Source organism: Macaca mulatta, chromosome 19, assembly GCF_049350105.2.
Source record: "Macaca mulatta isolate MMU2019108-1 chromosome 19, T2T-MMU8v2.0, whole genome shotgun sequence".
Lineage (NCBI taxonomy): Eukaryota > Metazoa > Chordata > Mammalia > Primates > Cercopithecidae > Macaca > Macaca mulatta.
The window spans coordinates 18,322,791-18,334,548 of record NC_133424.1 but is presented as its reverse complement, the minus strand read 5'-3'; the positions used below and the strand labels follow the sequence as shown (position 1 = coordinate 18,334,548).

At 52.0% G+C, this 11,758-nt stretch overlaps 2 protein-coding genes across 3 annotated transcripts in view; one reads left to right on the top strand and one right to left on the bottom strand.

The window, feature by feature from the left end:
* The window catches only part of CCDC124 (coiled-coil domain containing 124), a 166,795-nt gene that overhangs the window by 119,720 nt on the left and 35,317 nt on the right, over positions 1–11,758 (bottom strand). Inside the window, exon 1 of one of the 2 annotated variants that reach the window (XM_077978487.1) lies at positions 1,339–1,348. The exons of the other annotated variant lie outside the window; for it this stretch is intronic. The gene's annotated coding sequence lies outside the window, so the exon portion shown is untranslated. Of the gene's footprint in view, positions 1–1,338; positions 1,349–11,758 lie in introns of those variants that run through there. 2 annotated transcript variants of the gene reach the window in all.
* INSL3 (insulin like 3) lies at positions 3,504–8,917 on the top strand. The gene is given in 2 exon segments (NM_001204361.1): positions 3,504–3,695; positions 8,370–8,917. Coding segments are annotated over 2 exon segments (396 nt in total). The 5' UTR covers positions 3,504–3,505; the 3' UTR covers positions 8,576–8,917.

The window sequence follows — 11,758 nt, the reverse complement described above, 5'->3', positions numbered from 1 at the left end:
GGAAGGAACAGGCTGCTCTCCCAGTGGTCAGAGGACAAGGCCAGGTTGGGGGAGTGAGGCTGTGGAGAGGGGACCAACATCACTGGGGCTAGGCCACCTCCCCCACACCGGCCCCCGTCATGTGCACCTCATAACTGCTAGAAAGATGTGGAGAGTGGCCAGGTTCAGTGGCTCACGTCTGTAATCCCAGCACTTTGGGAGGCCAAGGCAGGAGGATCACTTGAGGTCAGGAGTTTGAGACCAGCCTGGCCAACATGGCGAAACTGTCTCTACTAAAAAATACAAAAATGAGCCTGGTGTGCTGGCACATGCCTGTAATCCCAGCTACTCAGGAGGCTGAGGCAGGAGAATTGCTTGAAACTGGGAGGTGGAGGTTGCAGTGAGCTGAGATCATGCCATTGCACTCCAGCCTGGGCGACAGAGCGATTCCGTTTCAATAAAAAGAAAGATGTGGAAAGAGACAGACAGACAGAAGGAAACTGAGAGATGAAGGCCGAGAGAGACTCGGAGAGAGAGAGAGAGATCTCTGTCCCTACTCTCGTAGCCCCAGAGAATCCCCTAATTTGGTAGAAATGGGGAGGGAGCTGCTCTGTGGTCAAGTAAGACCAGAGTTCCAGCCCAGGTTCTCTCCTGCCTCGGGTCATCCTTCCCTCTCTCAGCTTCAGATTCCCTCCTATAAAACAAAGCTATAAGACCCCCTAGGCAGGAAGCTGGGGCCAAGCATCCGCTGAACAAATAAATCCTGCTCTATTCCGGCTCCCCCAGCCCCTGCTCACCCAGAGGGGACCACCGTGTTGGGGAGACAGTGTTTTGGATGAGACACCCCCAGTCCTGCGTGTCAGGCGCCTTGAGGAGACCTGGGCTCTGCTCGGCCTCCTGTGACCTTGGGCAAGTTTAAGGTCCTTTCTCTGTGCTTCAGTTTTCTTTTCTTTTCTTTCTTTTTTTCTTTTTCTTTTCTTTCTTTTTTTCTAGTGAGGAGACAGAATCTCTGTCCCCCAGGCTGGTGTGTAGCGGTGCAATCTCGGCTCACTGCAATCTCCGCCTCCTGGGTTCAAGCGATTCTCCTGCCTCAGCCTCCCGAGTAGCTGGGATTATAGGCACGCGCCACCACACCTGGCTAATTTTTTATTTTTAGTAGAGACAGGGTTTCACCATATTGGACAGGCTGGTCTCGAACTCCTGACCTCAAGTGATCCACTTGCCCCATCTTCCCAAAGTGCTTGGATTACAGGTGTGAGCCACTGTGTCTGGCCTGTGTGCCTCAGTTTTCTTATTTGTACGGTAATAGAAACTACAAAATTCTGAACATTGCTGGTCTTGGAAGATGCCTGCTCTCTTCCCCCCTACCCCCCAGAAAATGCAGGATTATTATTTTTCAGTTGATCTATTTCATCTCTTTAAAATGGTTAAGACAATAGGGAAGACTTGGCTGTGTGTGGTGCCTCACACCTGTAATCCCAGCATTTTGGAAGGCTGAGTAGGGAGGACCACTTGAGTTCTAGATGAGCCTGGGTAACATAGCAAGACCCCCACCTCTACAATTAAAAAATTAAAAATGGCTGGGCACGGTGGTTCACGCCTTAATCCCAGCACTTTGGGAGGCTGAGGTGGGTGTATCACTTGAGGTCGGAGTTTGAGACCAGCCTGGCCAACACGGTGAAACCCCGTCTCTGCGAAAAATACAAAAATTAGCCAGGCGTGGTGGTGGGCACCTGTAATTCCAGCTACTCAGGAGGCTGAGGCAGGAGAATCACTTGAACCCAGGAGGCAAAGGTTGCAGTGAGTTGAGATCGCACCACTGCACTCCAGCCTGGGAGTGGCTGGATTCTGGAGCCTGGGAGAGCGAGACTCTGTCTAAAAAGATAAAAATAGACTGGGCGCGGTGGCTCACACTTGTAATCCCAGCACTTTGGGAGGCCGAGGTGGGCAGATCACGAGGTCAGGAGATCGAGACCATCCTGGCTAACACGGTGAAACCCCATCTCTACTAAAAATACAAAAAAGTGCCTGGCGCGGTGGGTCACGCCTGGAATCCCAGCACTTTGGGAGGCCAAGGCGGGCGGATCACAAGGTCAGGAGATCGAGATCATCCTGGCTAACACAGTGAAACCCGACTCTACTAAAAATAGAAAAATTAGCCGGGCGTGGTGGTGGGCGCCTGTAATTCCAGCTACTCAGGAGGCTGAGCCAGGAGAATGGCGTGAACCTGGGAGGCAGAGCTTGCAGTGAGCTGAGATCACGCCACTGCACTCCAGCCTGGGCGACAGAGCGAGACTCCGTCTCAAAAAAAAAAAAAAAAAAGATAAAAATTAAAATTAAAAAATTTAACAATTAGCTGGGCATTGTATTGCAGGCCTGTAGTCCCAGCTACTCAGGAGGCAGAGGCTGAAGGATGGCTTGAGCCCAGGGGAACGAGGTTACAGTGAGCTATGATCCTGCCATTACAGTCCAACCCAGAGAGACCCTATGTCAAAAATGAATAAATAGCCTGGTGTGGTGGCTCTCGCTTCTCCCAGGACTTTCGGAGGCCGAGGCGGGAAGATGACTTGAGTCCAGGAGTTTGAGACCAGCCTGGGCAACATGGCGAAACCCCATCTCTACAAAAAAATACAAAAAATTAGCTGGGTGTGGTGGCGTGGGCCTATAGTCCCAGCTACTCAGGAGGCTGAGGCAGGAGAATTGCTTGAGTCAGGGACAGGGAGGTGGCAGTGAGCCCATATCACGCCACTGTACTCCAGCCAGAGTGACAGAGCAAGACCTCATCTCAAAAATAAAACGTAAAAATAGGCGGCTGGGCCTGGTGGCTCACGCCTGTCACCCCAGTTACGTGGGAGGCTGAGGTGGGAGAATCACTTGAACCTGCGTCACTGCACTCCAGCCTGGGCGACAGAGCAAGACTTTGTCTCAATAATAATAATAAAAGTAATAATAGTCCAGGCACAGCTCATGCCTGTAATCCCAGCACTTTGAGAGGCCAAGTCAGACGGATTGCTTGAGGTCAGGAGTTGGAGACCAGCCTGGACAACATGGCAAACCCCAGTCTCTACTAAAAAAAAAAAAAAAATTAGCCGGGCATGGTGGTGTGCACCTGTAATCCCAGCTATTTAGGAGGCTGAGGCAGGAGAATCTCTTGAACCCGGGTGTCAGAAGTTGCAGTGAGCTGAGATCAAGTCACTGCACTCCAACTTGGGCAACAGAGCCAGATTCCATCTCAGAAGAAAAAAAAAAAAAGAAGAAGAAAAAAAAAAAAAGAAGAAAAAAAAAAAAAAAGAAGAAAAAAAAAAAGAAAAAAGAAAAAAGAAAGACTCATTGCCCAGTGCTCCCTCTGGGAGAAATACATCCAAGGCCCTGGCCCTGGGAGAAAGGCCCTGGCACTAACCCCACCCTTGGCCTTCTTCCTGGGCGGTCCTGAAGAATGTTCTGTCCCTTCTCCAAGGCCCCCAGCTGGGGCGTCCCAGGCGCCTATAAAGGGGGTCCCCGCTTGGCCTAGGCGCCATCCACCGCCATGGACCCCCGTCTGCCTGCCTGGGCGCTGGTGCTGCTGGGCCCTGCCCTCGTGTTTGCGTTGGGCCCCGCGCCCACCCCAGAGATGCCTGAGAAGTTGTGCGGCCACCACTTCGTGCGCGCGCTGGTGCGCGTGTGCGGGGGCCCCCGCTGGTCCACGGAGGCCAGGAGGCCTGCAGCAGGAGGCGACCGTGAGTGGGGACGGGCAGGGGCAGCGCTCTGGGAAGCTGAGGTGGGGCAGGTGCACGCAGGCGCAGGTGCACGCAGGCGCAGGTGCACACGTGCAGGGCAGGTGGGTAGGCTTGCATGCGTGTGCCCAGGGCTCACCTGCCGGCTGCGTGCACAGATCATGGATCCCCACTGGAGTGTGTGTGAACCTGCGTGTGAAAGTCCCCGGAGCCATTAGCCAGGCGCGGTGGCTCGTGCCTGTAATCCCACCACTTTGGGAGGCTGAGGCAGGCGGATCCCCTGAGGTCAGGAGTTCCAGACCAGCCTGGCCAACATGGTGAAACCCCATCTCTACTAAAAATAATGAAAAAAAAAAAAAATTAGCCGGGCGTAATGGTGTACATCTCTAATCCCAGCTACTTGGGAGGCCAAGGCAGGAGAATCGCTTGAACCAGGAAGGCAGAGGTTGCAGTGGGCTGAGATCATGCCATTGCACTCCAGCCTGGGCAACAGGGTGAAACTGCATCTCAAAAAAAAAAAAAAAAAAAAAAAGAAGAAGAAGAAGAAAGAAAGAAAGTCCCTGGAGCATGAGTCCCCTGAGGGGCCAGAAACAGTGTGAGGCAGGAGAGGTAGGCTCTTGCAAGTACACGATGAGATCCTGTCTTTAAAATTTCTGTATTTTGATCTTCATGAATTTTTGCCTTAATTTTGCTTTGTTTGTTTGTTTGTTTTTCGAGACAGGGTGGAGTGCAGTGGTGTGATCTTGGCTCACTGCAGGCTCAACCTCCCCAGCTCAAACGATCTTCCTGCCTCAGCCTCGGAGTAGCTGGGTTACAGGTGCTGCCACCATGCCCAGCTAATTTTTTTTCCTTTTTTGTAGAGAGGGAGTCTCACTCTGTTGCCCAGGCTGGTCTCAAACTCCTGAGCTCAAATAATCCTCCCACCTTGACCTTCCAAAGTGTTGGGATTAGGGATGTGAGTCACTGTGTCCAGCCTTAAAGATATTTAAAAGTATTGCTTTGGGAAAGTATTGCTTTTTACAATTATTTTATTTTATTATTATTATTATTATTATTTTATTTATTTTTTATTTTTTTGAGACGGAGTCTCGACTCTGTCGCCCAGGCTGGAGTGCAGTGGCGGGATCTCAGCTCACTGCAAGCTCCGCCTCCCGGGTTCATGCCGTTCTCCTGCCTCAGCCTCCCGAGTAGCTGGGAATGCAGGTACGCACCATCACACCGGGCTAATTTTTGTATTTTGTTTGTTTGTTTGAGATGGAATTTCGTTCTGTCATCCGGGCTGGGGTGCAGCGCTATGATCTTAGCTCACTGCAACCTCCGCCTCCTGAGTTCAAGCAATTCTCCTGCCTCAGCCTTCTGAGTAGCTGGGATTACAGACCACTGCCCAGGCCACCCACCACCATGCCCCGCTGACTTTTTTGTATTTTTAGTAGAGATGAGGTTTCACCATGTTGGCCAGGCTGGTCTTGAACTCCTGACCTCAGGTGATCTGCCTGCCTCGGCCTCCCAAAGTGCTGAGATTATAGGCATGAGCCGCTGCACCCGGCCTAGTTTTTGTATCTTTAATAGAGACAGGGTTTCACTGTGATGGCCAGGCTGGTCTTGAACTCCTGACCCTAAGTGATCTGCCCTACCTTGGCCTCCCAAAGTGTTGGGATTACAAAAGTGAGCCACCATGCCTGGCCTTTTTACAAATATTTTAAATTTGATTTTAAAAGTATTGCATTAAAATACTTATCTTGCTGGACATGGTGGCTCACACCTGTAATCCCCGCTACTCAGGAGGCAGAGGAGGGAGGATCATTTGAGGCCGAGAGTTTGAGACCAACCTGGGCAATATGAGACTCAGCCTGAGACAGAGACCCTTATCTCAAAAAAAGAAAAATTATTATTATTATTATTATTATTATTATTATTATATTTTGAGACAGGGTCTTGCTCTGTCACCCAGGCTGGAGTGTAGTGGCGTGATCTCGGCTCACTGCAACCTCTGCCTCCCAGGCTCAAGCAATCCACCCACCTCAGCCTCCTGAGTAGCTGGGACTATAGGCACATGTCACCATGTTTGGCTACTTTTTCTATTGTTAGTAGCGATAGGGGTTTCACCATGTTGCCTAGGCTGGTCTCAAACTCCTGAGCTCAGGCAGTCTGGTCGCCTTAGCTTCCCAAAGGCTTGAATTACAAGGCCTGGCCACAAAGTTTTTTTTGTTTTGTTTTGTTTTGTTTTTCTGAGACAGAGTTTCGATCTTGTTGCCCAGGCTGGAGTGCAATGGCACGATCTCAGCTCACCACAACCTCTGCCTCCCGGGTTCAAACGATTCTCCTGCTTCAGTCTCCCGAGTAGTAGGGATTATATAGGCACGTGCCACCACGCCTGGCTAATTTTGTGCTTTTAGTAGAGAAGGGGTTTCTCCATGTTGGTCAGGCTGGTCTTGAACTCCCGACCTCACATCTGTAATCCCAACACTTTGGAAGGTTGAGGCAGGGAAGTCACTTGAACCCAGGGGTTCAAAAGCAGCCTGGCCAACATAGGGAGACCCCATCTCTATTTTATTTAAAAAAACTAATGCTGGCTGGGTGCAGTGGCTCACGCCTGTAATCCCAACGTTTTGGGAGACCCAGGTGGGCAGAACATGAGGTCAAGAGATTGAGATCATCCTGGCCAACATGGTGAAACTCCGTCTCTGCTAAAAATACAAAAATTAACTGGGAGTTGTGGTGCGTGCCTGTAGTCCCAGCTACTCAGGAGGCTGAGGGAGGACAATCACTTGAACCCGGGAGGTGGAGGTTGCAGTGAGCCAAGATCATGCCACTGCACTCCAGCCTGGCGCTAGAGCAAGACTCCATTTCAAAAAAAAAAAAGCTGACGCTGACATTTGGGGATGTGTATGGTAGAGGGGCCGTCCTGTATATTGTAGGGTGTTAGATAACATCTTCGTCTTCTGCCCCCTAATGCCATGAATAGCCTCACACCCCACCCAAGTTGTGACATCCAAAACTGTCCCCAGACAAGTATACCCTGGAAACAAAATCACCCTAGTTTGAGAACCACTGGTGTCAATTGTAAACCGCAGATTGGGTAGGGGGTAAACAACCCTCTAAATTTTCATAAGTCCTTTTTTTTTCTTCTCTTTCTTTTGAGACAGTCTTGCTCTCTCACCCAGGCTGGAGTGCAGTGGCATGATCTCGGGTCACTGCAGCCTTGCCTTCCCAGGCTCACGTGATCCTCCCACCTCAGCCTCCCAAGTAGCTGGGACTACAGGCACGCACCACCATGCCTGGCTAATATTTGTATTTTCTGCAGAGACGAGGTTTTGCCGTATTGCCCAGGCTGGTCATGAACTCCTGGGCTCAAGCCACGCACCACCTAGGCTTCCCAAAATGCTAGGATGACAGGTGTGAGCCACGGTGCCTGGCCTCAAAAAAGTATCCTGATGGCTTCATGCTTCCCTCTCCGTACCCTAGTCCTGGCCCTGGTGCCGGTATAGAAGACGAGTTTGTGCAGATGTGTTAACGTGTGTCCACATACCTCTGTGTGCCACTCCACTTGGGGCGTTAGGGATCCAGGAGAGGGGGTCTGCAAGGGTGTGTCCACGTAGGGGTGTGTGTGTGTCTGTGGGTCCACCACACATGCATGGGTGACCAGGAGGTGGACCCATAGACACATGCACACCCCTGCACGTCTCTGTGCCATAAGGAGTCTGTGGGCGGGTCTCTGACCTGCTCTGGGTACCTCATGGACCCTCGGACCTGTTGGGGAAACTGACACCATCTGTAGCTCCAAGACCCCTGACACTCCCTGGGCAGGGCTTGGAGCACTCAGGTGGCATATGGGGACACACGCAGCTGGGGATGTGAGTGTGGACATGAGTTGAGTGGATGAGAGGATTAACCAGGTGCCTGGTGTACAGTAGGCGCTTAATAAGTGCTTTTTTTTTTTTTGAGACAGAGTTTCATTCTTGTTGCTTAGGCTGGAGTGCAATGGCACGATCCCAGCTCCCTGCAACCTCCACCTCCTGGGTTCAAGTGATTCTCCCACCTCAGCCTCCCGAGTAGCTGGGATTACAGGCGCCCACCACCACACCTGACTAATTTTTGTATTTTTTAGTAGAGACAGGTTTTCACCATGTTGGCCAGGCTGATCTCCAACTCCTGACTTCAAGTGATCTGCCTACCTCGGCCTCCCAAAGTGCTGGGATTACAGGCGTGAGCCACTGCGCCTGGCCAGTGCTCACTTTTCTTTTCTTTTTTGAGATGGAGTCTCGCTCTGTTGCCCAGCCTGGAGTGCAGTGGCGGGATCTCAGCTCACTGCAAGCTCCTCCTCCCGGGTTCATGCCATTCTCCTGCCTCAGCCTCCCGAGTAGCTGGGACTACAGGCGCCCGCCACCACGCCGGCTAAGTTTTTGTATTTTTTTTTTTTTGTAGAGATGGGGTTTTACCATGTTAGCCGGGATGGTCTCGAACTCCTGACCTTGTGATCCACCCACCTTGGCCTCCCAAAGTGCTGGGATTACAGGTGTAAACCACTGCGCCCAGCCAGTACTCACTTTTTATTTGCATGCATGATGCGTGTTTGGTGGGTCACTCAGTGGGATGTGTGTGCATTTGTGCACATGCAGCATGGGGTAGCGTGTCCTCTGTCATTTCCGTTCCAGTTGAGTTTCACTCTGTCCCCAGGTGAGTTGCTGCAGTGGCTGGAGAAACGACATCTGCTCCATGGGCTGGTGACCGACAGCAACCCTGTGCTGGGACCTGGCCTGCAGCCCCTGCCCCAGACTTCTCACCATCACCGCCACCACCGTGCAGCTGCCACCAACCCTGCACACTACTGCTGCCTCAGTGGGTGTACCCAACAAGATCTGCTGACCCTCTGTCCCTACTGATTCCTCCTTGGGTGCAGCCTCAGAGTGGCCTGAGGCCCAGAGGGTCTGGTCTGGTGAGCTCCTGAGGCCACACAGCACCATAAAGTCTCGTGTCTGCAAGCTTTTGATTACCTCCTGGGATGGGGTGCTCACTATCTACCCCAGACCAATGCCACCTGCAGCCTGTGGAGTCAACTGCAGAATAAATCACACCCTAGCCCTGGCTTGGAGGATCCCCACTTTCACAGATGCTGGACACTGAGAGCCAAATGTCTTTACTCCAGAGGCGCCCCAGACGCTCCACTCCCTGCATGTGTAACACCCCTTCTTGCTGTCTCCTAGTAAATAAACGACCCAAAGCAGCTTCCTGCATTTTTCTCTAGAAAAAGGGAAAAGCCTCAGTCAGTCCCTGTGTGGGCTTGTCCCCCAGCAGCCACAGACCCACTGGCACTTCCAGGAGCTTGATAACTGAGAGGCATTGCGACGCAAAGTGGGGAAACTGAGGCCCAGGGTGAGGGCTGCTTGCCAAGGTCACCCAGGGAGGGAAGGGTTAAGTGCAGGACTTGAGCCGAGGTCTCTACCAAGGTCCATGGGAGTCCTTAGCATTGAGGACTTAGAATGGCAGGACATTAGACACAAAACAAACGTCTGAAAATGATCATCACAAAACACACTGGTCTTTTTTTTTTTTTTCCAGACAGGGTCTCACTCTGTCGCCCAGGCTGGAGTGCAGTGGCACAATCATACCTCACTGAAGCCTCCAACTCCTGGGCTCAAGTGATCCTCCCACCTCAGCCTCCAAGGTAGCTGGGATTACAGGCGCCCGCCACCACACCCGGCTAATTTTTGCATTTGTAGTAGAGACGGGGTTTCACCATGTTGGCCAGGCTGGTCTTGAACTCCTGAACTCAGGTGATCTGCCCACCTCGGCCTCCCAAAGCGTTGAGATTACAGGCGTGAGCCACTGCACCTGGCCCAGTCATTGGATTCAGGGTCCACCCTAATCCATGATAACCTCATCTCCGTCTACAAAGACTCTATTTCCAGGGACTGTCCCCTGAGGGCAATAGGGAGCCACAGAGGGTGTGTGAGTAGGGGGCAGAATGAGGTCAGATGTGCCTGTTAGAAAGACCTGCAGCCCCATCTCATCCAGGCCTGATTGTCCTGCTTGGATGATGTCTCAGCCTCCCAATTCCCTCCAGTCCCCACAGCAGCCATTTTTAACCATCTATTTTTCTTTTTTGAGACGGAGTCTCCCTCTATCGCCCAGACTGGAGTGCAGTGGTGCGATCTCCACTCACTGCAAGCACCGCCTCCCGGGTTCACGCCATTCTCCTGCCTCAGCCTCCCGAGTAGCCAGGACTACAGGCGCCCGCCACTGCACCCGGCTAATTTTTGTTTTTTTTTTTTTTTTTTTTTTTTTTTTTGAGACAGAGTCTCGCTCTGTCGCCCAGACTGGAGTGCAGCGGTGTGATCTCCACTCACTGCAAGCACTGCCTCCTGGGTTCACGCCATTCTCCTGCCTCAGCCTCCCGAGTAGCTGGGACTACAGGTGCCCACCACCGTGCCCGGCTAATTTTTGTTTGTTTGTGTTTTTTGAGACAGAGTGTCGCTCTGTCGCCGAGGCTGGAGTGCAGTGGCCGGATCTCAGCTCACTACAAGCTCCGCCTCCTGGGTTCACGCCATTCTCCTGCCTCAGCCTCCCGAATAGCTGGGACTACAGACGCCCGCCACCTGGCCCGACTAGAATTTTGTATTGTGTAGTAAAGACGGGGTTTCACCGTGTTAGCCAGGGTGGTCTCGATCTCCCGACCTCGTGATCCGCCCGTCTCGGCCTCCCAAAGTGCTGGGATTACAGGCGTGAGCCACTGCGCCTGGCCTTTTTTTTTTTTTTTGAGACTGAGCCTTGCTCTGTCACCCAGGCTGGAGTGCAGTGGCACGATCTTGGCTCACTGCAACCTCCGCCTCCCAGGTTCAAGTGATTCTTTTGCCTTCAGCCTCCTGAGTAGCTGGGACTACAAGCACACACCACCACGCCCGGCTATTTTTCCCACTTTTAGTAGAGACCAGGTTTCACCATGTTGGCCAGAATGGTGTCTATCTCTTGACCTCGTGATCTACCCACCTTGGCCCCCTAAAGTGCTGGGATTACAGGTGTGAACCACCATGGCCGGCCTACTTATTTATTTTTCTGAGATCGAGTCTCACTCTGTTGCCCAGGCTGGAGTGCAGTGGCTCAATCTCAGCTCGCTGCAAACTCCGTCTCCTAGGTTCAAGCGATTCACCTGCCTCAGCCTCTCAAGTAGCTGGGATCACAGGCATGAGCCACCACACTCTGCTAATTTTTGTATTTTTCGTCGAGATGGGGTTTCGCTATGTTGTCTAGGCTGGTTTTAAACTCCTGACTTCAGATGACCCGCCCACCTCAGCCTCCCAAACTGCTGGTATTACAGGCGTGAGCCACCATGCCCAGCCTCATTTTATTTTTGAAACAAGGTCTCCCTCCCACCCAGGCTGGAGTGCAGTGGCATAGTCCTGGCTCACTGCAACCTCAATCTCCCGGGCTCAAGTGATCCTCCTGCCTCAGCTTTCCGAGTAGCTGGGACCATGGGTGGGCACTACCATACCACTGGGTTAATTTTTTTCTGTAGAGACAGGGTCTTGCTATGTTGCCCAGGCTGGTCTCAAACTCATGGGCTCAGGTGATCCTCCCATCTCGGCCTCCCAATGCCCTGGAATTATAGGCATGAGTCACTGTGTTTGGCCCTATCACCCCATTTAAATTCTGCTCAGGCTGGTGTAGTGGCTCATGCCTGTAATCCCAACACTTTGGGACGCCGAGGCAGGTGGATCCCTTGAGGCCAGGGGTTCGAGACCAGCTTGGACAACATGGTGAAACCCTGTCTGTACTACAAATACAAAAATTAGCCAGGCGTGGTGGTGCATGCTTGTAATCCCAGCAACTTGGGAGGCTGAGGCATGAGAATCGCTTGAACTCAGGAGGCGGAGGTTGCAGTGAGCTGAGATTGCACCGCTACACTCCAGCCTGGGCAACAGAGCGAGATTCAGTCTCAAAAATAAATAAAATAAAAGTAAAATAAAAAAATATTCTGCTCAAAGCTTTTATTGCTCCCAAGAACTTCCCATTTGATCATTTTCAGGTTTGTTTCCTCGCTATAAGGTGGGTCTGTGTCCGCTGACCCT